The 26,695-nt window shown below is 51.8% G+C and overlaps 4 protein-coding genes across 13 annotated transcripts in view; 2 read left to right on the top strand and 2 right to left on the bottom strand.

Annotated features, from left to right (window-relative positions):
• FCSK (fucose kinase) overlaps positions 1–15,134 on the bottom strand; it is a 45,420-nt gene extending 30,286 nt beyond the window's left edge. For 7 of the 8 annotated variants that reach the window (XM_065567476.1, XM_065567479.1, XM_065567481.1 and 4 more), the window contains exon 1: positions 14,087–15,134. The gene's annotated coding sequence lies outside the window, so the exon portion shown is untranslated. Of the gene's footprint in view, positions 1–13,629; positions 13,906–14,086 lie in introns of those variants that run through there. The other variant, XM_065567478.1, reaches the window with a different exon arrangement.
• Positions 2,497–4,972, top strand: LOC135975664 (uncharacterized). Its single transcript, XM_065567498.1, has 2 exons — positions 2,497–3,732; positions 4,330–4,972. Exons 1-2 carry the CDS (start codon positions 3,192–3,194, stop codon positions 4,830–4,832), a joined length of 1,044 nt encoding a protein of 347 aa, XP_065423570.1. The 5' UTR covers positions 2,497–3,191; the 3' UTR covers positions 4,833–4,972.
• A 37-nt stretch (positions 15,135–15,171) lies between the features above and the next one.
• LOC135975661 (uncharacterized) lies at positions 15,172–25,382 on the top strand. Of its 3 annotated transcripts, none has more exons than XM_065567494.1 (2): positions 15,172–15,450; positions 16,535–25,382. In XM_065567494.1, the coding sequence occupies exon 2, from the start codon at positions 21,977–21,979 to the stop codon at positions 23,177–23,179; it is 1,203 nt and encodes a 400-aa protein (XP_065423566.1). In that variant the 5' UTR covers positions 15,172–15,450; positions 16,535–21,976; the 3' UTR covers positions 23,180–25,382. The 3 variants fall into 3 exon arrangements, with proteins under 3 accessions (XP_065423566.1, XP_065423565.1, XP_065423564.1); XM_065567493.1 differs by having other exon boundaries at positions 16,491–25,382; XM_065567492.1 differs by having other exon boundaries at positions 16,488–25,382.
• Positions 23,888–26,299, bottom strand: LOC135975663 (myb/SANT-like DNA-binding domain-containing protein 1). The gene is made up of 2 exons (XM_065567496.1): positions 25,388–26,299; positions 23,888–24,394 (listed from the first exon to the last, which is right to left on the bottom strand). The coding sequence occupies exons 1-2, from the start codon at positions 25,962–25,964 to the stop codon at positions 23,919–23,921; spliced, it is 1,053 nt and encodes a 350-aa protein (XP_065423568.1). The 5' UTR covers positions 25,965–26,299; the 3' UTR covers positions 23,888–23,918.
• Between the last annotated feature and the right edge of the window lie 396 nt (positions 26,300–26,695).

The following is a 26,695-nucleotide window of genomic DNA, read 5'->3' as shown; positions in this document are numbered from 1 at the left end:
TAGTTGCAACTCCAAGTGTGATTTGGCCTTCCTGATTTCACTCCTGCATGCCTGAGCAATATTTTTATACTCCTCCCTGGTCATTTGTCCAATCTTCCACTTCTTGTAAACTTCTTTTTTGTGTTTAAGATCAGCAAGGATTTCACTGTTAAGCCAAGCTGGTCGCCTGCCATATTTACTATTCTTTCTACACGTCGGGATGGTTTGTTCCTCCAACCTCAATAAGAATTCCTTAAAATACAGCCAGCTCTCCTGGACCCCTTTCACTCTCATGTTATTCTCCCAGGGGATCCTGCCCATCACTTCCCTGAGGGAGTCGAAGTCTGCTTTTCTGAAGTCCAGGGTCCGTATTCTGCTGCTCTCCTTTCTTCCTTGTGTCAGGATCCTGAACCATCTCATGGTCACTGCCTCCCAGGTTCCCATCTACTTTTGCTTCCCCTACTAATTCTTCCGTTTGTGAGCAGAAGGTCAAGAAGAGCTCTGCCCCTAGTTGGTTCCTCCAGCACTTGCACCAGGAAATTGTCCCCTACACTTTCCATATTTAATAAATATGCTAGTCGATGAAATAGACGGGGATGGCATGGCTCAGGTGATGGGAACCCAGTCTTTCATGTCTGGGCGCTGTTCAAAGCCAGGTCAGGAGAGACCCAAAGCTGTTTGCATCCGATGGTAGTTTGTGAAATAAACTGGCCCTGTAGCTGTGCCTCCAGCCCAGTTCTCATCCACCAGCTCCTCTCTGAATGGACACAGTGGCCTGGACAATGGATGCTCTTATCTAGGCTGCAAAAGTGACCATCGTTGGCGGCGGATACATCTGAACCAGTGCGGGACACAGCTTACCTGTGAGCACAGCCAAAGACACTGGATAAAACCTGTTCTGAGGCTGCAAGTGTCTGTCCAAACTGCAACTCAGGCTCAGATCCAATGTGAGCCCAGCTTCCCGTCCTGCCCACACACCGATTGGTCTGACTCAGCTCAGCAAACACGCAGGACCCAGGTCCTAGGACCTTCTAAGGAGGGGGGTCAGAGCCCAAGTTCTCCAAGCCCTTTCATGCTGCCGTGTGGATGCAGCTCACGCCGCAGACCCAAGACAGCGTAGCGCTGTATGGACGTGTTAGCACCACTGGGAACTGTAAACCCAGGTTTACAATGCAGTGTGGATGCTTAAGTGCGGGGTTGGCAACGCCAAGTCCACAAGCCTGGATCCTACAGACCTGGGTTTACAATGCAGTGTAGACGCACCCTGAGGATCTCTTTGGGGCAGGCAGGAAAACTCACCCGCTGACTGGAGAACAGGAGCAAACTGCAGGCAGGAGGGGAAAACTGCCAATTCCAAGCTGTCATTATTTTAGCTCTATCAATGGATTTGCTTGTAAATTCTAGAAATTTGCTGTACATTCGGGAAGGAGACGCTGTGTTCTTCATACAGAACAAGCCCGGCTTTAAGCGCCAACCTTAACTATGCTCTCTAATGTGCCTCCTTCCACTGGGGCAAGTGAAAACTCCCAGGGAGCATGCAATGGCACCTAGCGTCAGGAATCAGAAACGCTGCAGTCTGGTCTCACTGCAGCTCCCACCTGCTTGATGGGCTCTGCTTTGTGCCCTGAGCAGTCACATGCGAAGACCTGCTTGTCCACTCACATAAGTTGACTATGCCGGAAGAGTTAAAACTGGACAACCCCTAGTGTGGACACAGTTAGACCAGTACGTGCGCTTATGGCAGCAGAGCTAGTCCCGTTTGGGAAGGGGAATGAGATATGCTGGTATAAGGCACCTTGGTGCTATTATAATGGTGTCCACACTTGGGCCAGTGACAGTATAGCCACGTCGGTTAAAAAAAAACTGGAATATTTATAAGAATCTGTGTGCAAATCAGGTGTAATGGGGTGTACTGGCCCTTTAAGGCGAGAGGGGGAAATCTGGGAGGCCACGCTACTCTGTTCCAGGGGTTTAGGGACAGACACGTTTCTAGGGAATGGCAGAGGCAGGTGCTGGGAGAAAGGAAGTGATCCCTGGGAAATGCCAGGCTACTGTTTCTTTAAGGGCCTGGAAACAGGAGTCTTGGAGTGTAGGGTGGGGCAGGGCCCCCCTCTGTCTCAGCCAATCAAGATGAGCTTGTGGAAAGCGGTCAGTATATACGCTGCCTCTTCCCTTGCAATGGGGAAGATGTTAGCAGGGCAAGGTCTGCTGACCTCTCCCAACCCAGGGGAAAGGACCGAGGGGTGACCTGGTCTCCATGCCAGGGATAAAGGCTGTGCCCCAGCAGAGATGGCACAACAAAGACACTAGCCACTAAAATGCAGACATAGGACTTGTTTACGGTGCTGTTGTAGCTGTGAGGATTTGAGTCAGACGAGGTAGGTGAGGTAACATCTTTTTTTTGGACCAACTTCTGGAAGGTGGAAGGAACAAGCTTTTGAGCTACACCGACCTGAAGAAGAGCTCTGTGTAGCCTGAAAACGTATACCTTCCACCAACAGAAGTTGGTCCAATAAAAGACAAAAGGCTTGATAATTGCAACTGGTACCTAATTTGCAGATTATGCCCCATTATGCAACAGTAGTACAGTTAGAACCTCAGTTATGAACTGACCGCTCAACCACATGCCTCATTTGGAACCAGAAAATGCAATCAGGCAGCAGAGACAAAAACAAAAAGGCAAATATAGTACTGTACTGTGTTAAATGTAAACTACTAAATAAATCAAGGGAAAGTTTAAAAAAAAAAAAAGATTTGACAAAGAAAGGAAACTGTTTCTGTGCTTGTTGCATTTAAATGAAGATAGTTAAGATAGCAAAGTTTCAAAGGCCTGGTCTACACTACGGGTTTAGGTCGACTTTAGCAGCTTTAAACCGAATTAAGCCTGGACACGTCCACACAACGAAGCCCTTTCTTTCGACATAAAGGGTCCTTTAAACCGGTTTCTTTACACCACCTCTGATGAGGGGATTAGCGATAAAACCGGTCTTTGCGGGTCGGAATTGGGGTAGTGTGGACGGAATTCGACGTTATTGGCCTCCGGGAGCTATCCCACAGTGCTTCATTGTGACCGCTCTGGACAGCACTCTCAACTCAGATGCACTGACCAGGTAGACAGGAAAAGACCCGCGAAGGTTTGAATTTCATTTCCTGTTTGCCCAGCGTGGAGAGCACAGGTGACCCCGCAGAGCTCATCAGCACAGGTAACCGTGATGGAGTCCTCCCAGGATCGCAAAAGAGCTCCAGCATGGACCGAACGGGAGGTACGAGATCTGCTCGCCATATGGGGAGATGAAGCAGTGATAGCTGAACTCCGTAGCAGTAAAAGAAATGGAAAAGTATTAGAAAAGATCTCCAAGGCCATGAAGGACCGAGGCCATAACAGGGACACACAGCAGTGCCGCGTGAAAATTAAGGAGCTACGGCAAGCTTACCACAAAGCCAGAGAAGCAAACGGAAGGTCCGGGGCAGAGCCGCAAACTTGCCGCTACTACGCGGAGCTGCATGCGATCCTAGGGGGTGCAGCCACCACTACCCCAACCGTGTGCTATGACTCTCTCACTGGAGAAACACACAGGGAAGACGGTTCGGGGAACGAGGAAGATGACGATGGAGGTACTGTAGGTAGCTCACAGCAGCAAGGAAGCGGAGAAACCAGTTTCCCCAACAGCCAGGATATGTTTGTGACCCTGGACCTGGAACCAGTAACCCCCGAACTCACCCAAGACCCTCAGGGCACACAGGAGACCTCTGGTGAGTGTAACTTTGTAAATATTTGTAAACATTACCAAAAAAAAGCAAGCGTGTTTAATGATTACTTTGCCCTGGCAATTGCGGCCAGTACATCTACTGGAAAAGTCTGTTAACGTGTATGGGGATGGAGCGGAAATCCTCCAGGGACATGTCCAGAAAGCTCTCCTGGTTGAAATGGGGTGATTTTATTAAGGGGACATTCAGAGGCGCCCGTTCCTGCTCTTCTGACCAGAAATGTTCCCCGCTGTTAACCACGCGGTGGGGGGAGGGGTGAAGTGATCATCCCAGAGAATCGTGTGTGTGTGTGTGTGGGGGGGGGTTTACTTGTGTTTGTGCCACATGTTAACCGGGAAACCGCAGCCCCCTCCTTTTACATTGAAACCCCATTTTAAATGGACAACCCAATTCATCCTTGATATGGGAAATGCGCTGCTGTTTGCAACCTTTCCCGCATGTTAAGAAGGTTAAAAAAGCCAAAACACTGTGGCCTACGATGGCTGCCTGCAAGCCGAAATATGCGACCTTGTAATGAAAGAGTGTACCCATTGTTCTCTAAAATGTGTCTTTTTTAACCACCTCTCCCTTCTCCTCCGCCAGCTGCAAATGTTTCTCCTTCGCAGAGGCTCGTGAACATTAGAAAGAGAAAACGTAGGACGAGGGACGAGATGTTCACGGAGCTGCAGATGTCCGCCCACGCTGATAGAGCACAGCAGAATGCGTGGAGGCAGTCAATGTCGGAGATGAGAAAAGCCCAATATGAACGAGAGGAGAGGTGGCGGGCTGAATCGCGGGATGAACAGAGCAAGTGGCGGGCTGAAGACGATAGGTGGCGTCAGCTTGCAGACAGACGGCAAGAGGCAATGCTCCGTCTGCTGGAGCATCAAACTGATATGCTCGAGCGTATGGTTGAGTTGCAGGAAAGGCAGCAGGAGCAGAGACCGCCGCTACAGCCCCTGTGTAACCAACAGCCCTCCTCCCCAAGTTCCATAGCCTCCTCACCAAGACGCCCAAGAACACGGTGGGGGGGCCTCCGTCCACCCAGTCACTCCACCCCAGATGATCGCCCAAGCATCAGAAGGCTGGCCTTCAATAAGACTTAAAGTTTTAAAATGCAGTGTGTCCTTTTCCATCCCTCCTCCCCCACCCATCCCAGGCTACCTTGGCAATTATCCCCCTACCTCTGTAAGGAACTAATAAAGAATGCATGAATGTTAAAAAAAAAATGACTTTATTGCCTCTGCAAGCGGGAGGGGAGGGTGGGGTGGGGTGGTTGGTTTACAGGGAAGTAGAGTGAACTGGGTCGGGGGGGGGGGTTTGGAGGGTTCATCAAGGAGAAACAAACAGAAGTTTCACACAGTAGCCTGGCCAGTCACAAAACTCGTTTTCAAAGCTTCTCTGATGCGCACCGCGTCCTGCTGTGCTCCTCTAACCGCCCTGGTGTCTGGCTGCGCGTAATCAGCGGCCAGGCGAGTTGCCTCAACCTCCCACCCCGCCATAAAGGTCTCCCCCTTACTCTCACAGATATTGTGGAGCGCACAGCAAGCAGCAATAACAATGGGGATATTCTTTTCGCTGAGGTCTGAGCGAGTCAGTAAGCTGCGCCAGCGCGCTTTTAAACGTCCAAATGCACATTCCACCACCATTCGGCACTTGCTCAGCCTGTAGTTGAACAGGTCCTGACTCCTGTCCAGGCTGCCTGTGTACGGCTTCATGAGCCATGGCATTAAGGGGTAGGCTGGGTCCCCAAGGATCACGATAGGCATTTCAACATCCCCAATGGTCACTTTCTGGTCCGGGAAGAAAGTCCCTTCCTCCAGCTTTCGAAACAGAGCAGAGTTCCTGAAGACGCGAGCATCATGTACCTTTCCCGGCCATCCCACGTTGATGTTGGTGAAACGTCCCTTGTGATCCACCAGGGCTTGCAGCAGCATTGAAAAGTACCCCTTGCGGTTTACGTAGTCGGTGGTTTGGTGCTCCGGTGACAAGATAGGGATATGGGTTCCGTCTATGGCCCCACCACAGTTTGGGAATCCCATTTCAGCAAAACCATCCACTATTGACTGCACGTTGCCCAGAGTCACTACCCTTGCTATCACCAGGTCTTTCATTGCCCTGGCAAATTGGATCACAGCAGCCCCCACCGTAGATTTGCCCACTCCAAATTGATTCCCGACTGACCGGTAGTTGTCTGGCGTTGCAAGCTTCCACAGGGCTATCGCCACTCGCTTCTCAACTGTGAGGGCTGCTCTCATCTTGGTATCCTGGCGTTTCAGGGCAGGGGAAAGCAAGTCACAAAGTTCCATGAAAGTGCCCTTACGCATGCGAAAGTTTCGCAGCCACTGGGAATCGTCCCATACCTGCAGCACGATGCGGTCCCACCAGTCTGTGCTTGTTTCCCGGGCCCAGAATCGGCGTTCCACGGCATCAACCTGCCCCAGTGACACCATGATTTCCACATTGCTGGGGCCTGTGCCTTGTGAGAGGTCTATGTCCATGTCAATTTCCTCATCACTCTCGTCGCCGCGCTGCAATCGCCTCCTCGCCTGGTCCGGGTTTCGCCTTGGCATGTCCTGGCTCTGCATATACTCCATGACAATGCGCGTGGTGTTCATAGTGCTCATAATTGCCGCGGTGATCTGAGCGGGCTCCATGATCCCAGTGCTAGCTATGGCGCCTGGTCAGAAAAAAGGCGCGAAAGTAGTATCTGATGGACCAGGAGAAAGAGGGAGGGCGGGAGGGCCGAGTGACGACATGGCGTACAGGTACAGGAACAGGGAGAAACACAAACAACTGTCACACAGAATGGTCCCCCCAAAGATTAAACTGAAAACCCTGGGCTTAGCAGGCCATTGATTTCACGGAGGAAGGGGAAGCAAATGAATACAGAACAAATCTATTTTTTACATCTTAAGCTGGCAGCCGACGGTGCAGCATGAGTGATAGCTTCTCCAGTACGATGACGATGGGTACCAACCATAATATACCATCGTCTACCAAAAGGCAAGGGGCTGCTGCTGTGTAGCAATGCAGCCCCACGTCTGCCAGCCCCACGTCCGCCAGCACCTAGCATCGCCCTCGGCCTCTTCTGGGTGCTTAGCAGACAATACTGGGCAATTGGCAGAAAATAGTATATTACGACTGGTAGCCATCATCATCGAAACAGTAGCATGTCTGCCCAGGTGGCCATGATTGACAGCCACACCAATACGACGATGATGGGTACCAGTCATAATATACCATCGCCTGGCAAGGGGCTGGTGCAATGCAGCCCTACGGCTGCCAGCCCCATGGCTATCACTCATGCTACACCGTCTACCGCCAAAAGGCAGTTAGCAGCTGCTGCTCTGTAGCAATGCAGTCCCACGTCTGCCGGCACCCAGAGGACATATGGTGACGGTGAGCTCAGCTGAGCTGAGCGGGCTCCATGCTTGCCGTGGTATGTTGTCTGCACAGGTAACCCAGGTAAAAAGGCGCGAATCTATTGTCTGCGTTGCTGTGACGAGGGGGGAGGGGCCTGACGACATGTACCCAGAACCGCCCGCGACACTGTTTTGCATCATCCGGGCATTGGGATCTCAACCCAGAATTCAAAGAAAAGGCGCGAACCGCTTCTCGGCTCTCTGAGCTGTGGCGCAAACGTAGTATCTGACGGACTATTAGGGGAAGGAGGGAGGGCGGGCCGAGTGACGACATGGCGTACAGGCACAGGGAATTAAAATCAAGAATGGTGGCTGTGCATCAGGGAGAAACACAAACAACTGTCACACAGAATGGTCCCCACCAAAGATTAAACTGAAAACCCTGGGCTTAGCAGGCCGTTGATTTGACGGAGGGAGGGGGAAGCAAATGAATACAGAGCAAATCTATTTTTTACATCTTAAGACGACGGTGCAGCGTGACTGATAGCCCTCGGCATCTTTCTGGGTGCTTGGCAGCAAATACGGGGCGGCGTATGACGATGGTCTTCAGGCCTATTGCACAATCGGCTGCTCGGGGTAGACTCTGCTAACGTGCGATGACCCGACTTGTAATAGGACGGCTAATAGTCGTAATACACCATTTACTGCCAAAAGGCAAGCCCCACGGCTGCCAGCACCCAGATCGCCGATGAAGGCTACCAGTCTACTGCACCGTCTACCGCCAAAAGGCAGTTAGCAGCTGCTGCTGTGTAGCAATGCAGTCCCACGTCTGCCGGCACCCAGAGGACATATGGTGACGGTGAGCTCAGCTGAGCGGGCTCCATGTTGTCTGCACAGGTAACCCAGGTAAAGAGGCGCGAATCTATTGTCTGCCGTTGCTGTGACGGGGGAGGGAGGGGCCTGATGACATGTACCCAGAACCGCCCGCGACACTGTTTTGCATCATCCGGGCATTGGGATCTCAACCCAGAATTCAAAGGGGCGGCGGAGACTGCGGGAACTGTGGGATAGCTGTGGGATAGCTACCCATAGTGCAATGCTCCGGAAGTCGACGCTAGCCTTGTACTGTGGACGCGGTCCGCCGACTAGAGCACCTAGAGCATTTTATTGTGTGGACACACACAATCGGCTGTATACAATCGATTTCAATAAAACCGGCTTCTATAAATTCGAACTAATTTCGTAGTGTAGACATACCCAAAGTTGTATGAAGTCAATGTTCAGTTGCAAACTTTTGAAAGAACCACCATAATGTTTGGTTACGAACATTTCAGAGTTCCAAACAGCCTCCATTCCAGAGGTGTTCGTAACTCTGAGGACAGGTTCTTAGCTAGTAAATATTTAGCAAAGAAGATCACGATATGAGACAGATCAGGAACTTTCAATTGGTGTTTGGCATTCACAAAGCATACTGAGGATCTGTTGGCTCTGTTCAGTTCCCTAGGTGTACGTCCAAAAGGATTTCTCTCCAAAGCCAAGGAGTTTTCTTGGAAAACCCAGGTGGTTTGCAGAATTCAGAAGGCTCAGAAATCAAATTTAATCTTATACTATCTTGGAAATGCTTGTACTGCACATTGTGTCTGTAGTGTATTGTGCAAGCACAAGATTTAATTAGTTTCTACACAGACTCATAGACTGTATAGCCAGAAGGGGCCGTCATGATCATCTAGTCCGACTTCCTGCACATTGCAGGCCCCAGACGTGTGTGACGTGGCGGTGAAAAAAGCCAATGCTGTCTTGGGATGCATTAGGCGAGGTATATCTAGTAGGGATAAGGAGGTCCTGCTTCCATTGTACAAGGCGCTGGTGAGACCTCATTTGGAGTACTGTGTGCAGTTCTGGTCTCCCATGTTTAAAAAAGATGAACTCAAACTGGAACGGGTGCAGAGAAGGGCCACTAGGATGATCAGAGGAATGGAAAACCTGTCGTATGAAAGGAGACTAGAGGAGCTTGGGTTGTTTAGTCTGACAAAGCGAAGGCTGAGGGGGGATATGATTGCTATCTTTAAATATATTAGAGGGATTAATACAAGGGAGGGAGATGAATTATTCCAGCTTAGTACTAACGTGGATACGAGAACGAATGGATATAAACTGGCAGTGGGGAAGTTCAGGCTTGAAATTAGACGAAGGTTTCTGACCGTTAGAGGGGTGAAATATTGGAACGGCCTTCCGAGGGAAACGGTGGGGGCGAGGGACTTGTCTGGCTTTAAGATTAAGTTAGATAAGTTTATGGAGGGAATGGTTTAATGGTAAAACATAGTTGTCAAGGAAAACCAAGCAATGGTAGGTAAATAGCATAATGGCTAAAAGGGGTCAGGATGGAGACTCTTGCCTATATGCTCGGGGTCTTACTGATCGCCATATTTGGGGTCGGGAAGGAATTTTCCTCCAGGGCAGATTGGCTGAGCCTCTGGAGGTTTTTCGCCTTCCTCCGCAGCATGGGGCAGGGATCTCTAGCAGGAGGGTCTCTGCCAATTGAGGTCACTAATAACAGGATTGGGGACTTCAGCAGCAGAGTCCAGGGAAGGGGCGGGGACGGTTTTATGGCCTGCAGCGTGCAGGGGGTCAGACCAGATGATCATAATGGTCCCTTCTGACCTTAAAGTCTATGAGTCTATGAGTCTATGAGTCAGAGCCTCATCCACCCACTCCTGTAATAGATCCCTAACCTCTGGCTGAGTTATTGATGTCCTCAAATCTTGATTTAAAGACTTCAAGTTACAGAGAAGCCGCCATTTACTCTAGTTCAAACCAGCAAGTGACCCGTGACCCACTCTGCAGAGGAAGGTGAAAAACCATCAGGGTCCCTGCCAATCTGACCTGGGGAAAAATTCCTTCCTCACCCCAAATATGGTGATCAGTTGGAGCCTGAGTATGTGGGTGAGACCCTCCAGCCAGACACCTGGGAAAGAATTATCTGTAGCAACTCAGAGCCCTCCCTGTCTAGTGCCCCATCAACAGCCTTTGGAGATATTTGTTACTAGCAGTCACACACAGGCCACATACCATTGTAAGCAACCTCATCGTACCATCCCCTACAGAAACAAGCTTATCTACAGAAGAGGATAGACACCTCAAATGTATCCTCTCCTAAGAAACCACCAGGCTTTATTGTGTTTCCACTTTCTAGACACAGAAACACTCAAACCTCCTGTGAAAAATCTGGGTCATCTAGCCCAATGGGAAATTACTTGTTCTAAGAAGTATTATAATCAGAAATACCATTAGAGGCGCTCCAAACACTACGTGCACATATCAATACATTGCAATAGTCACTGCCAACTTTCCCTGAATCGAAGCAAAGAAATACGGGACTAAAAGAGGGAAGAAAACCATTGAATTATAAGGGGACAAAGTCCAGAATATTTCACCTGCCCCAACAAAGTAATCCAAGAAAGTCCAGACCCAACTGGTGCTATATAAGTAAGATACAGGTTCTTAGCACCTCGGATGATCGCCCAATGTTCAAAAGCACTGGATCTCACAGAGCGATGCACAAAATGCATGCCAGTGCACCACCAGTGAAGCGTAAGTGCCTCCCCTTCCTCCAGTGTACCTCTAGATGGTTTTGGCCAGCACGCGGCACTGCAATACCTCGCAAAACAACAACCTATGAAGAAACGTGCCTGGGAGAAATCCAACGCACATTGGCTGGCAGATCAAGGGTGAAAGCAGCACATTTCAGACCACCCGAGAAGCTCAGCAACTCATGCTCAGGTCTCCAGGCACCGTCTCTGTCCCTTATTCGCTCATATGGAGGGACAGCTTCCTCCCACTCACGGTCCCACCAGAGCAGGCGGTGGCACTGGTGAAGGCACCATTAGATGAGCAAGACACAAGGCAGCCAGAAGACTCATTCTGTAGCCGCCTCCTCAGCCAGACATGATGGCAGCAGCTTCCTCTAGAGCAGAGGTCCCCAAACTGTGGGGTGCACCCCCCATGGGGGTGTGGAGGAATGTTCAGGGGGGCACAGTGAGCCCAGGCCAGCTCCTACAGGGGGCAAGGAGGGAGCGCCACCCAGCCCTGCCCCAGCCACGGCTCCTGGCCCCATGCCTGGCCTCGGCGTGGCTCTGCATCCGGACGGGGGCCCAGCTATGGCTCCGCTCCCGCCCCCACCCTTGGCCCCTGGCTGTGGCTCTGCTCCCTGCCCCAGAGCCATCCCCAGCTGCGGCCCAGGCCTTGGTGCCCGTACCCCTGTCCATGCCCCCCCCAAGCCGCACCCTGCTCCCAGCCCCGGATCCAGGGGAGGGAGGAAACATGGACGGGGTAAGGGGGGACGTGACCCTCAAAAGTTGGGGGCCACTCCCCTACTCCATTGTCTCTGGTCTTGGGCCCCCCCTGCCGTCAGAAGTTGCTTTTTCACAGCCACACCCCCCGGTAAATGTTAATATTCTCCGTTTCCATAGCGGGTCTCAACGTGCTCAGCCCCACAACACCCCCGTCTGACAGACCGAGAAATGGAGAGAGGGGGCGTGACCACCCAAGGACACACAGAGAGGGAGCATCAGAGCTGAGAGTAGAACCATGGACTCCTCAATGCTCCTCTCCACCCACTAGACCCTACTGCCACCCAGCTACAAGCGCCTGCTTCAAACCCTGCCTCTCTCCTGCAGGCATTTACTATCATTTCACGCCTCTCCTGGCTCCACCTCCTGTCATGTCCCCTGGCTGACCACTGACCTGTCTTGTGAGACGCTGGCGTGAATGAGACGTTCCAAAATTGTAACCAATGGGAGAAGCGTATCACTAACAGTCCCTCAACGTCAGGCAGGTGCCATCCGCCATAAACACAGAGGGTGAACTCCTGGGCCCCCGACATCAATGGAAAGGTTCCCATTGACTAGGTGTACAGAGGGGTATAAACAACATCCAGCCCTGAACAGCCGGGGAGAGGGAGGGGTCAGCTTGTGATTCCATATGCAGTTTTCTCCAGCCGATCCATTAGCAATCAGAAAGAAATGCCCCAAAGGAGCCCTCCCCTGCCCAGAAGCTGGTGAGAGAACAAAGGCCAAGTTCACATTCCCACCAGTGAGTCTGTCCTCGGATCTACCAGGAGTCCACAAGCACGTCAGCAAACCCGGGGATAAAGCAGAACCATTTGATCTCATTTCTGTGGACTTTCCAATAGCCTTCAGCGGTGCCCCTGGAGCAGGGCTTCTGCTTCCAGGGAACAAACCCTGTGTTGCATTTCAGAATGGATCTGAACAAGAACAGCCACAGAAAGATTGTGCTGAAAATAGCTTGCAGGGGACAGCAGGGCTGGTAGACCCTAGAGACCCACCCATCGCTGCTGCGAATTCCTCTGCAGGGCACAGGGCTTCGGAGGAGGCTTGGTTTTGGTGTAATTTAACGGAAAGTGCTTGGAAATGCTCCTCAAACAGGGTTTTCACTCCTAATAAATGGGATTTAACGTATCGCAAAATAAGCCCTGAGAATCTAGGGACCGACTGGCTAGGCAGCAGTTCTGCAGAAAAGGACCTAGGAGTTACAGTGGACAAGAAGCTGGATATGAGTCAACAGTGTGCCCTTGTTGCCAAGAAGGCTAACGGCATTTTGGGCTGTATAAGTAGGGGCATTGCCAGCAGATCGAGGGGCGTGATCATTCCCCTCTATTCGGCACTGGTGAGGCCTCATCTGGAGTACTGTGTCTGGTTTTGAGCCCCACACTACAAGAAGGATGTGGGAAAATTGGAAAGAGTTCAGCGGAGGGCAACAAAAATGATTAGGGGGCTGGAGCACATGACTTATGAAGAGAAGCTGAGGGAACTGGGATTGTTTAGTCTGCAGAAGAGAAGAATGAGGGAGGATTTGATAGCTGCTTTCAACTACCTGAAAGGGGGTTCCAAAGAGGATGGATCTAGACTGTTCTCAGTGGTAGCAGATGACAGAACAAGGAGCAATGGTCTCAAGTTGCAGTGGGGGAGGTCTAGGTTGGGTATTAGTAAACACTATTTCACGAGGAGGGTGGTGAAGCACTGGAATGGGTTCCCTAGGGAGGTGGTGGAATCTCCATCCTTAGAGGTTTTTAAGGTCAAACTTGACAAAGCCCTGGGTGAGATGATTTAGTTGGGGATTGGTCCTGCTTTGAGCAGGAGGTGGGACTAGATGACCTCCTGATATTCTATGATCACTGGGAAAAACCCACTCAATAGAGACACTCTTCCTGCAAAGAGTGTCCAGAGTCTAACTAAACAACACATGATGAATGTCGATAGGTTACTGCTCCCAGGAAATGGAAGGGAGGGTGTGTTTGTGCATATCATAGTTACCTGCCCTGCAATGTAAGGGGCGCAGAGAATGCTGCCTCTACATCCCTATGCACATGACAGGAACATCTGTCATACATCAGCACGTATGTGCACGGGAGCGGCACCTCTGGGCCTGCATGTGGGCAGGAAGCAGCAGCTCCTGCTCCCCCTCCACCCACCCCCACACCCCCCAGCATGAGGCTGTGTGTAGGGAACACCTGCTGTACCCTTGCGTGCCTGGGATGCAGCTGCCTCTCAGTTCGAGGGGGTCACCTCGCCAGGTGCACCTGCCCGCTCGTGCGGATCAGAGGCCCGCCCAGGTTGCTGTAAAGCCGGTCTCTCCGAGCCAGATTCACCACTGCCCCCTGGTCCTTGCTGGGAGAGCCCCTGGCTGGCCCAACGCAGTACCCGCCCCCGGCAGGGGGGCAGCCCAGCTGCTCTCCCGCGCCCCAGCTGCCGGCCGGCCCCGGGGCAGCTCCCCCCAGCTACGGGGAGGCGCAAACGCCCGGTCGCTTCCTGCGGAGCTGGGCTCCAGCGCGGCTGCGAATTGAGCCCCCGGCCGGGTGTCACGCGGGCCCTGCCCCAGCGCCGAAGGGAACATTGCTCGGGCCCCGGCGGCGGGGAAGGGAGCGGCCTGCGCCCGGGGGCGGCACCGACGTGCCCGGGGGGCTGGGCTGGACTTACCCGCGGCTGCAGGACGGGGCTTCCCGCAGCTGCCCCTTTACCTCAGCCCCTTCCCCGCCGGCCGCGCCCCGTGCTGCATGCTGGGAGGTGTAGTTCGTTAGCCGGGCCCAGGCTAAAGGAGGCGCCTCCGCCCCGGGTTCCAGAGTGGGCCCGCGCCACGCAGGGCTAAACTACACTTCCCAGGGTGCATTGCGCCCCCAGCCCGCGGGCTTTGGCCCATGTCCCGTTCACCTGGGGCCGAGAGACTCCTGCTCAGTGTGTGCCACCTGCCCGCTGGCTCCAGCTCTGTGACCTGCTCCGGCTGGGCCTGTGCAGCCGGTAAGGGGAGGAACCATCAGAGCCATCCGCTTGGCTGCAGCAAGCTTTGCAGGGCCGAGAGGATGCAGCCCGGGACAGCCACAATAAATCTGTAAAAAGCTACAAAGAGCCCTGTGGCACCTAGGCCGTGGCTACACTTGCGAGTTACAGGCTGTAAAGCCGCCCCCAGCGCTGTAACTCACTCCCCGTCCACACTGCCAAGGCATTTGCAGCGCGGTATCTCCGTGGTTGCAGCGCTGCATGTACTCCACCTCTCCGAGAGGAATAGCGAGTATTGCGCTGCGGCGCCAGTGTGTCTGCCCAATGCGCTGTGACTGGCCTCCAGAAGTATTCGGCAGTATCCCACAATGCCTGTTCTAGCCACTCTGGTCATCGGTTCAAACTCTACTGCCCTGGCCTCAGGTAACCAACCATGTGACCCACCCTTTACATTCCCCAGGAATTTTAAAAATCCCCTTCCTGTTTGCTCAGCCCGGCATGGCGTGGAGTGCTATCAGCGAATCTTTCCAGGTGACCCTGCCTCCATGTGCCAAGCGAGCCCCAGCATGGAGCAATGGCGAGTTGCTGGACCTCATCAGTGTTTGGGGGGAGGAAGCTGTCCAGTCCCAGCTGCGCTCCAGCCCTAGGAATTACGATACCTACAATACAGGCAGGTGGCACACACTATCAAAGGACATGATGGAAAGGGTCCATGACCGGGACGCCCTGCAGTGCAGGATTAAAGTGAAGGAGCTGCGGAGTGCCTACCGCAAAGCCTGCGACGCAAACGGCCGCTCGGGTTCTCCCCCCGCGACCTGCTGATTCTACAAAGAGCTGGATGCGATACTTGGGGTTAACTCCACCTCCACTCCGAGCACCACCATGGACACTTCAGAGCCGGCGGGGGGAGGAGGAGGAGGAAAACGGGAGTGATGGTGGTGGGCTGGATGGAGACACCCCAGAATCCTTGGAGCCTTGCAGCCAGGAGCTCTTCTCAAGCCAGGAGGAAGGTAGCCAGTCGCAGCGGTTGGTACTTGGTGGAGGACAAACAGAAGAGCAGGTTCCCGGTAAGCGTTTTTTTTTTTCGGGAAGGAATTTTTTCGGTGCAGGCTCTTTGGGAGAGGAGGGTTAGGCATGCATGCCTAGATGCGGAATAGTGCATTGATGTGGTTTATCACATCGCGGTAATTGGCCTCGGTAATCTCCTCGAATGTCTCATCCAGAACGTGTGCAATGCGCTTGTGCAGGTTTATCGGGAGAGCCATCGTGGTCCTTGTCCCAGCCAGGCTAACGTGTCCGCGCCACTGTGCCGCGAGGGGCGGGGGGACCATTGCTGCACACAGGCAAGCTGCATATGGGCCAGGGCGGAAGCCGCATTGCAGTAGAAGTCTCTCCCTTGTTTCCCAGGTCACCCTCAGCAGCGAGATATCGTCCAGGACGAACTCCTGTGGAAAATGTTGGGACAGTGTTCAGTGTAGGTGCCCCCTGAAGCTGTTGGCTCTCCCCAAGGCACAGAAACCCAGAGAAAAAAGAAGAACAGGAGTACTTGTGGCACCTTAGAGACTAACAAATTTATTAGAGCATAAGCTTTCGTGGACTACAGCCCACTTCTTCGGATGCATATAGAATGGAACATATATTGAGGAGATATATATACACACATACAGAGAGCATAAACAGGTGGGAGTTGTCTTACCAACTCTGAGAGGCCAATTAATTATGTATGTGTGTATATATATCTCCTCAATATATGTTCCATTCTATATGCATCCGAAGAAGTGGGCTGTAGTCCACGAAAGCTTATGCTCTAATAAATTTGTTAGTCTCTAAGGTGCCACAAGTACTCCTGTTCTTCTTTTTGCGGATACAGACTAACACGGCTGCTACTCAGAAACCCAGAGGACAGTGCAGCCCTGAAACAATCAGTCCCCCTTACTCACCATTTTGAGGCTCCCGTGGGATATGTGTGCTCTGTTTCGGACGGGAAAATTATGCTATTATGTAGACCCTGTGTGTTTTCTACTCCTTAAGTGCGGGGGGAATCATTACTCTGTCTGGTATAAACAATGCTGCCTCTGTTAAATGTTGCATTTTGCCTATACAGCAGCATCAACCTTGAGACCTCAACCGTCCCTCTTATCGCCCGCTCAGAGACTGCAAAGACTCAGGAAGAGACCACGAAAAAGCAAAGAAGACATGCTGCAAGCAGTGATGCGTCAATCTATTAAAGAGAATGAGAAAGCACAGAACTGGAGGGAGAGAGAAAGCAGGATCCGCCAGGAAAACGCAGCGGCAAAGCACCGCACACCGGCAGCAAAGCACTGATTGGCTCATAACCATCCTGGAGCGCCAAGCAGACGCTATCCAGGAGCTCGTAGCCATGCAGAAAGAGGAGCAGTACCGCAAACGCCACCCCCCCCTACAGCTCTTGTCCCAAAATTCTTTCCATTGTGCCCCATTGTCACCTCCAACCCACTTTCCCCAACTTCCGTGTTTTTCACACCACCCGCTGCCTCCAACACCAATATCTTCACCACCCAGCCCTGAAAACCACGACCTTTACCCTCTGCACTCAACCCCCATCACCATGCAGTAGAGCTATCCTGAAGTGCAGCACTCACTGCACAGCACTCCAGACAGGACATATGCGAATCTGTGATTGTACCGTTCCCCACTCCACTCCCTTGTTTCTTTTCAATAAATGGATTTTTTGGCTTTGAAAACATTCTTTATTATTGCATAAAGTAAAAGACTCCTTAGACCAGGAAATAAACAGGCACTGCAAGTCTGCTTGTCTGCTTAGCAGACACTGATTCCTAAAGATTGGAACTACTGCACTTCACTCCCATGCAGGGCACCAGATATCACTGCTGGTTTTCAGCCTCAAATTGCCCCCTCAAGGCATCCCTAATCCTTGCAGCCCTGGGCTGGCCCCCTGTAATAGCCCTGCTCTCTGGCTGTGCAAATTCAGCCTCCAGGTGTTGAACCTCAGAGGTCCATGCCTGAGTGAAGCTTTCACCCTTCCCTTCACAAATATTATGGAGGGCACAGCACGCGGATATAACCACGGGGATGCTGTTTTCGGCCAAGTCCAGCTTCCCATACAGAGATTGCCAGCGGCCCTTTAAACGGCCAAAGGCACACTCCACAGTCATTCGGCACCGGCTCAGCCTGTAGTTGAACCGTTCCTTGCTGCTGTCAAGGCTCCCTGTGTAGGGTTTCATGAGCCACGGCATTAACAGGTAAGCGGGATCTCCAAGGATCACAATGGGCATTTCACCTTCCCTACCATGATCTTCCGCTCTGGGAAAAAAGTCCCGGCCTGTATCTTCCTGAACAGTGTTCCGAAAGATGCGTGCGTCATGCACCTTTCCGGGCCAGCCTGTGTTAATGTCAATGAAACGCCCACGGTGATCCACAAGCGCCTGGAGAACCATAGAGAAATACCCCTTCCGATTAACGTACTCGGATCCTAGGTGGGGTGGTGCCAGAATAGGAATGTGCGTCCCATCTATCGCCCCTCCACAGTTAGGGAACCCCATTTGTGCAAAGCCATCCACTATTTCCTGCACGTTACCCAGAGTCACAGTTCTTCTGAGTAGGATGCGATTAATGGCCCTGCAAACTTGCATCAACACGATTCCAACGGTCGACTTTCCCACTCCAAACTGGTTTGCGACCGACCGGTAGCTGTCTGGAGTTGCCAGCTTCTAGATTGCAATAGCCACCCGCTTCTCCACTGGCAGGGCAGCTCTCAATCTCGTGTCCTTGTGCCGCAGGGTCGGGGCGAGCGCTTCACATAGTCCCATGAAAGTGGCTTTTCTCATCCGAAAGTTCTGCAGCCACTGCTCGTCATCCCAGACTTCCATGATGATGTGATCTCACCACTCGGTGCTTGTTTCCCGAGCCCAAAAGCGGCATTCCACGGTGCTGAGTATGTCCGTGAATGCCACAAGCAATTTCATGTCGTACGCGTTACGCGGCTCGATAGCATCGTCGGACTCCTCACCCTCACTCTCACTGTCACTTTGGATCTTAAGGAATAGTTCGACAGCCAAACGTGACGTGCTGGCGAGACTTGTCAGCATACGCCTCAGCAGTTCAGACTCCATTTCTCGCAGACAGATCGCGCTGCACAGAAACCGTTGAAAGATGGTGCCAAAGGTGAACGGAAACAAAGGGATTTCTGGGATGCGAAGTGATGCATCATGGGGCGTTGGGACAGGACCCAGAATGCCCTGCACCCACGCCCCCTTCCCACAACCCACGGCGCCAGAATGGGAAAAGGTGCTCTGTGGGATAGCTGCCCATAATGCACTGCTCCCAATGCCGCTGCAAGTGCTGCAAATGTGGCCACAACAGTGCGCTGGGCAGCTGTCAGTGTGGACAGACTGCAGCGCTTTCCCTACTCAGCTGTTCGAAGACAGGTTTAACTCACAGCGCTGTACATCTGCAAGTGTAGCCAAGGCCTTATAGACTAACAGACGTATTGGAGCATAAGCTTTCGTGGGTGAATACCCACTTCGTCAGATGCAATACATCTTCATAGACATGTTTTCAGATCAGAGAGCGGGAGAAAGAAGCCATCTCAAAAAGGGTGCCTTGGTGAAGAGAAGAGAATCACCTGCCTCTTTATCAGAATGTCTTATTGTCCTGATTAAGAAAATTTATCCCTGATTATTAGTTGAGCCCCCATGGAGCGAGGTGCAATACATGTGTATAGTCGCAGAGGGTCTCTGCCTCAAAGATATTAATTCTAATTAGAGAAAGGGTGGAGGGGAAATGACTTGTCTAAGGTCACGCAGCAGGGAACAGAACCCAAGTGTCCTTATTCCTTGCTACGAGATAGTGCTGCTTCTCAACTCTAATTACAATGCAATTAAAATGCAATGTCCCTTTCAAAGTAATTGGTAGAGTTAAGCAATTAAACTGATCCCCCAGGCTCACAGATATCAGAGTTGTATAATGGTAAAATAAGCAGGGGATTCCTAAACCCCAGTTTCCAGTGAAGCACTTCCAGTGATTCATTGGATGACTTTGGGGAAGTTCTCTAGCCTCTTTGGTACCCATCCAAAAGGAAGAGAATAATACCTACCTCATGGGGTGTTTGGGAGAATTAATGTTTGCAAGTTAAATTTGAGACCCTTAGTTAAGATGCTATGGAATATCTGCAATTGTTTTTAACATGAGAAAAATTCAGAATACACAAAAGTGGGTATATTGGATGATACTTTGAATTCCAAGAAGTTAAGCAAGTTCAGAGAAGTGGGATAACGGGTTTATGAGCTGAACTGTGTATTTAAGGAAACTCTCTAAGGCTTTGGCTACCCTGGCACTGTACAGTGCTGCAACTTGCTACGCTCAGGGGTGTGAAAAAACACCCCCCTGAGCGCAGCAAGTACAGCACTGGAAAGCACCAGTGTAATCAGTGCCTGCAGCGCTGCACGCTACTCCCTTTGGAGAGGCAGCGCTGTGAAGTCCCGAGTGTAGCCAAGCCCTTAAGGCTCAAAGCAGTGTAACTTTCAAATGAGCAGTTAATTTAAAGCAAGAAGAGACAGTACGGCAGGTCAGATAAACACGTGAGCCCGGATCTGCAAAGGGACTTAGCGTTGCCATGAACATCATGGTAGTGCCTAATGAATCACAGGAACAACACTACAAGGAGTCCAGGGGCACCTTAAAGACTAACAGATTTATTTGGGCATAAGCTTTTGTGGCATAAGCCCATATCTACTCTAGCGACACCATCAGAGGACCCAACCACATCAGCCACACCATCAAGGGCTCATTCATCTGCACGTCTACTAATGTGATATATGCCATCATGTGCCAGCAATGCCCCTCTGCCATGTACGTGGCCAAACCGGACAGTCCCTACGTAAAAGAATAAATGGATACAAATCGGACATCAGGAATGGTAACATACAAAACCCAGTAGGAGAACACTTCAGTCTCCCTGGACATTCTATAACAGATTTAAAAGTCACCATTCTTGAACAAAAAAAATTCAGAAACAGACTTCAAAGAGAAACAGCAGAACTAAAATTCATTTGCAAATTTAACACCATTAATCTGGGCTTGAATAGGGACTGGGAGTGGCTGGCTCATTACAGAAGCAGCTTTTCCTCTCCTGGAATTGACACCTCCTCATCTATTATTGGGAGTGGACTCCATCTACCCTGATTGAATTGGCCCTGTCAACACTGGTTCTCCACTTGTGAGGTAACTCCCTTCTCTCCATGTGTCAGTATATGATGCCTGCATCTGTAACTTCCACTCCATGCATCTGAAGAAGTGAGATTTTTTACCCACGAAAGCTTATGCCCAAATAAATCTGTTCGTCTTTAAGGTGCCACCAGATTCCTTGTTGTTTTTGTGGATCCAGACTAACACGGCTACCCCGATACTTGAGGAACAACACTGTGATGCACAAAGCGTGAGTTAGGTTCCCAGGCTCCCTATACAATGAATGGGGAGAGATAGGTGAATGCAAATGAGCCAGCACGCTAGGCCTAAGCTAGCCCATGGGAAGAGGGGAACGGGGATCTCATATCTCTCAGGCGTGTGCTTTAACCACTGAGCTATGGATGGATATTCTGATAGGAGGGTCCCTCAGTCTCTCCTGTTGAAGCTGTTCCACTGTGGATTAACTAATTAACTAGTCATTAGGCCAAAGAGACAGAAAAAACAAGCAAGTGGGAAGGACTCTGTAACCCAGTGGTTAGGACAACCATTTAGGAGATCCAAGGTCCAATCCCCCTTTCATTATTTGTCCGTGGTGGAACAGCATCAACAAGAGAGATTGAGGGAGTCCCCACCCTAGGGTGACCAGATGTCCTGATTTCATAGGTACAGTCCTGATATTTGGGGCTTTGTCTTATGCAGACGCCTATTATCCCCCACTCCCTGTCCCGATTTTTCACACTTGCTGTCTGGTAACCCTAACACCCCCCCCCCCCCAAATCATAATACCCCATAGCTCTGTGGTTAGTGCACCCTCCACCCTGTTCAAGTCCTTTCTTTCGATTTGAAAGTATCTTCTTTCCCCATTGGTCCTTCTGGTCAGGTGCCAACAAGGTTATCTGAGCTTCTTAACCCTTTACAGGTAAGGAGGGATTTTATGCTACCCTTAGGGTATGTCTACACTACGAGAGTAGTTCGATTTTACTTAAATCGAATTTTTGGAATCGATATTGCAAAGTCGATCGTGTGTGTCCACACTAAGGACAGTAATTCGACTTTGTGAGTCCACAGTAACGAGGAAAGCGTCGACATTGGAAGCGGTGCACTGTGGGCAGCTATCCCACAGTTCCCGCAGTCCCCGCTGCCCATTGGAATTCTGGGTGGAGCCGCAAATGCCTTCTGGGTAAAAAAAATGTCTCGAGGGTGCTTTTGGGTAACTGTCGTCATCCGTCCATCACTCCCGCCCTCCCTCCCTGAAAGCGCTGGCGGGAAATCAGTTTGTGCACTTTTCTAGTCAGTGACAGCGCGGACGCCACAGCACTACGAGCATGGAGCCCGCTGCGACCCATCACTGCAGTTGTGGCCGCTCTCAATGCCTCGCAGCTTATCATCCACCTTTCCCTGAGGCAGATGCAGATAAGTCAGGCGAGGAGGCTACGGCACCGCGGTGAGGGTCTGAAGTCTGAGAGTAGCACAGACCTCTCAGAAAGCACGGGACCCAGCGCCGAGGACATCACGGTGGCAATGGGTCATGTTGATGCCGTGGAACGGGGATTCTGGGCCCGGGAAACAAGCACTGAGTGGTGGGACCGCATAGTGCTGCAGGTCTGGGATGAATCCCAATGGCTGAGAAACTTTCGCATGCGGAAGGGAACTTTCCTTGAACTTTGTGAGTTGCTGTCCCCTGCCCTGAAGCGCAATGACACCCGGATGCGAGCAGCCCTGACTGTCCAGAAGCGAATGGCCATAGCCCTCTGGAAGCTTGCAATGCTAGACAGCTACCGGTCAGTCGCGAACCACTTTGGCGTGGGAAAATCCACTGTGGGGGTTGTTGTGATGCAAGTAGCCAAGGCAATCGTTGATGTACTGCTGCCAAAGGTAGTGACCCTGGGAAACGTGGAGGCGATCATAGATGGCTTCGCAGCGATGGGATTCCCAAACTGCGGTGGGGCCATAGATGGAACTCACATCCCTATCCTGGCACCAGACCACCAGGCCAGCCAGTACATTAACAGAAAGGGCTACTTTTCAATGGTGCTGCAAGCACTGGTGGACCATAGGGGACGTTTTACAAACATCAATGTAGGATGGCCGGGCAAGGTTCATGACGCTCGTGTTTTCAGGAACTCTGGTCTGTTTAGACAGCTGCAGCAAGGTATTTACTTCCCGGACCACAAAATAACTGTTGGGAATGTGGAGATGCCTATAGTCATCCTCGGGGACCCAGCCTACCCGCTAATGCCCTGGCTCATGAAGCCCTATACTGGCGCCCTGGACAGTGAAAAAGAACTCTTCAACTACCGGCTGAGCAAGTGCAGAATGGTGGTGGAGTGTGCTTTTGGCCGTCTCAAGGGGAGATGGAGAAGCTTACTGACTCGCTCTGATCTCAGCGAAACCAATATCCCCATTGTTATAGCAGCTTGCTGTGTGCTCCACAATCTCTGTGAGAGCAAGGGGGAGACCTTTATGGTGGGGTGGGAGGTTGAGGCAAATAGCCTGGCTTCTGATTACGCCCAGCCAGACAGCCAGGCGATTAAAAGAGACCAGCGGGACGCGCTGTGCATCCGGGAGGCTTTGAAAGCTAGGTTCCTGACTGAGCAGGGTAACCTGTGACTTTTCAGTTAGTGTACAGAGAAGCTGAACCTGCCCCCGTTTCTTTACCCAGTTAATGTTGACTATCCTCTCCAGTTACATACCCCCTTCACCCCCTTCCAACACACGTTTAGAAATAAAATCACTTCTACTTTGTTAATGAACACCGTTGTCTTTATTACTGTTTTCGTGGGAATGTTTTAAAACTGGGACGTAGACTGTGGTGGGGAGCGGGTGTAGTGTACTGTCACAAATGAAGCTTCTAAACTCCAGGATTGACAGGCTCTGCTGTGGTGGACTGGTTGTTTCAACGGAGCCTGTCACCCCTCCTGATCGGGACTGTGTGTATGGGGAGGCGATGTGACTTTGTGGCGGGGGGAGGGCGGTTACAGATCCCCTGCTGCGTGGCTCTGTGATCCAGGATAAGGACCGCCGCTTAAGATCTGTAACTGCCCTCCCCCGCCACAAAGTCACAGAGCAACCCACCCCCCACCACATAACATGAAAACCACCTCCCAGACTGACCAGGGTAACTAGTCACTGCACTGTGTATGTGCCCTGCTGCTGGACCTGCCCCCGCCTATGTACCCTGCCAAAGGTGACTGTCCTGTCCAATTACCAACCCCCTTCCCCCCCTCCTCCAAAAGAACATGATGGAAACAGTAATTAAGAGAAACGTATTTTTTATTATCAACTACACATGGAACTGGGAGGTGAAACTTGGACAGGGGCTTGTGTGAGGCAGGAAGGAAAGAACTTGTCAAATTTTGGGGGATGAGAGCCTTCTACTACTTGAGCTCCCTGCAGGGGTGGAGTGAGAGTTAGCACAGACTCTGCCGCCCCTCCTTCTTTGGACTTTGGGTGAGGGGGGTATGGGACTTGGTGGCGGTGAAGGGCGGTTAGAGATAGACTGCAGCGGGGCTCTGTCCTCCTGCCTCCGTTCCTGCAGAACATCCACAAGGCGCCGGAGCGTGTCCGTTTGCTCCCTCAGTAGTCCAAGCAGCGTTTGAGTCGCCTGCTGGTCTTCCTGCCGCCACCTCTCCTCCCGATCCATGTTTGCTTGGTGCATTTGGGACAAGTTCTCCCGCCACTGGGTCTGCTGTGCTGCCTGGGCTCGGGAGCAGGCCATAAGCTCCGAGAACATGTCCTCCCGTGTCCTCTTCTTCCTACGCCTAATCTGCGCTAGCCTCTGGGAGTGTGATGCCAAGCTAGGTTGTGAGACAGTCGCAGATGTGGCTGTGGGAATGGGAAAAAGGGAGTGAATTCCTCAGAAAGAAAATGTAGTTGTGAACAAAGAACATAGTCTTTTTCTGTGAACAAGACCATGCACAACACCTATCACATGCGCACTCAGCACAAGGTCAAATTCTCGGCCTTCGCATTCAGTGCCTGGGGTCTTGCACAGCAGATTTGAGAAGCGGGGCAGGACACCGGAATTTCTGTAGCAGGCAGACATGGTAAGCCGTAGACTTGTGGCAGCTTAAAACTTTAATATTAGCAATGGCCTCATTTCACATAGAAAGCAATGTCAGTCCCTGCTGCCAGCAATCCGGCAAGCAGGAACTGTGCTCCTGTCCCACCCCCTCGCGGCTGTCCCCGGGAACGATCCCTGTAGGCTGCCCCTCTCCCGCCTCCACCGCGTGGCTGCAAACCAGCGGTTACAGTTCTGTAAAGGAACGGGCAAGCAGTCCCAACACTAACATTCCCCTACCTAATTCAAAGCAGGTCACCATGAGCGACATCACCCTCATGAGGATCTCAGACAGCGAGAAAGAAAGAATGCTTCGGGAAAGCCTCCAAAGACCAGGGCCGTATGCCGCCCTGCTGTGCAGAGCAATGATTCCTGAGTACTTGATTGTCTCGTGGCGCGGCAACGTGTCATACTACGGAGGACCCAATAAGGCCGCTCTCCCCGGGAACCTGATGCAACGGCTTTCCAATTACCTCCAGGAGAGCTTCATCGAGATGTCCCAGGAGGATTTCTGCTCTATCCCCGGACATATAGACCGCATTTTACTCTAGCTGCACTGGCAGTGACTAAACAGTAGAGCGGCTTGGGCAGGACAATCATGCAAAACCGGACATTGTTAGAATTTTTTTCAATAGTTGCACTGCCCAGGACTGAAACGTTAAGCGCCTAGGGCAAACTAATCATGAGAAACCCATTTTTGTTTTGGTTAATATTCCTGTTCTGTTACAAATAAATGTTTAGATGTTTACAACACTTACTGGCTGATCCTTCCCCAGATTCTGTGTCCGGGTTAACGGCTGGGGACGGTTGGTAGGGGATCTCTGTAAGGGTGATGAAGAGATCCTGGCTGTCGGGGAAATCAGCGTTGTAAGCGCTGTCGACTGCCTCGTCCTCCTCATCTCCTTCCTCATCTTCCCCGTCCGCTAACATGTCCAAGGAACCGGCCGTGGACAATATCCCATCCTCAGAGTCCACGGTCAGTGGTGGGGTAGTGGTGGCGGCCGCACCTAGGATGGAATGCAGTGCTTCGTAGAAACGGGATGTCTGGGGATGGGATCCGGAGCGTCCATTTGCCTCTTTGGTCTTCTGGTAGCCTTGTCTCAGCTCCTTGATTTTCACGCGGCACTGCGTTGCATCCCGGCTGTATCCTCTCTCTGACATGTCTTTAGAGATCTTCTCGTAGATCTTTGCATTCCGTTTCTTGGAGCGCAGCTCGGAAAGCACGGACTCATCGCCCCACACAGCGATCAGATCCAAGACTTCCCGATCAGTCCATGCTGGGGCCCTCTTTCTATTCTGAGATTGCACGGCCATCACTGCTGGAGAGCTCTGCATCCTTGCCAGTGCTGCTGAGCTCGCCACGATGTCCAGACAGGAAATGAGATTCAAACTGGCCAGACAGGAAAAGGAATTCAAATTCAAATTTTCCCGGGGCTTTTCCTGTGTGGCTGGTCAGAGCATCCAAGCTCGGACTGCTGTCCAGAGCGTCAACAGAGTGGTGCACTGTGGGATAGCTCCTGGAGCTATTAGCGTCGATTTCCATCCACACCTAGCCTAATTCGACATGGCCATGTCGAATTTAGCGCTACTCCCCTCGTCGGGGAGGAGTACAGAAGTCGAATTAAAGAGACCTCTATGTCGAACTAAATAGCTTCACGGTGTGGACGGGTGCAGGGTTAATTCGATGTAACGGTGCTAACTTCGACATAAACGCCTAGTGTAGACCAGGCCTTAGCTGTATATTTATGACAGGGCATAATGTAGCTAAGCCCCCGTGGGGTTCCTGTGAGGTCATGACACCACGGTGGGTGCTCCAGTGCTTGGCCTAGAGCCCAATTACCAGCCTGTGGGGCACCAGCCTCCTCCAGGGGAGATGCCTCCCTGCTCCCCTCCCCGCAGCTGCTCTGTTGCCTCCTCTGTGGGCAGAGGCCAAGCCCACTTGGGCAGGACCCGGCTGCCATTTGAATCTGTCTCCAGGGTTATGGCACCCAGGTGACCATCATGCAACATGCCAGCAGAAGCTAGGGGCCTGCAGCAAGCACAGCCTGCATTCAGTACCTTCCGTT

This window comes from Chrysemys picta, chromosome 14, assembly GCF_011386835.1.
Source record: "Chrysemys picta bellii isolate R12L10 chromosome 14, ASM1138683v2, whole genome shotgun sequence".
NCBI classification, from domain to species: Eukaryota; Metazoa; Chordata; order Testudines; family Emydidae; genus Chrysemys; species Chrysemys picta.
Note: the sequence above shows the minus strand (reverse complement) of the source record. Positions and strands in the feature narration are given on the sequence as shown.

What these genes read in the sequence shown, in the direction of transcription:
- LOC135975661 (XM_065567494.1), top strand. Translation starts at nt 21,977, where the DNA reads ATGCAGATAAGTCAGGCGAGGAGGCTACGGCACCGCGGTGAGGGTCTG.
- LOC135975664 (XM_065567498.1), top strand. Translation starts at nt 3,192, where the DNA reads ATGGAGTCCTCCCAGGATCGCAAAAGAGCTCCAGCATGGACCGAACGG. An exon ending in GGGCACACAGGAGACCTCTG is followed by an intron (nt 3,733 to 4,329) that starts GTGAGTGTAACT and finishes CTCCTCCGCCAG; the next exon opens with CTGCAAATGTTTCTCCTTCG.
- LOC135975663 (XM_065567496.1), bottom strand. Translation starts at nt 25,964, where the DNA reads ATGCAGAGCTCTCCAGCAGTGATGGCCGTGCAATCTCAGAATAGAAAG. An exon ending in ATCTGGGGAAGGATCAGCCA is followed by an intron (nt 24,395 to 25,387) that starts GTAAGTGTTGTA and finishes CCATTCCCACAG; the next exon opens with CCACATCTGCGACTGTCTCA.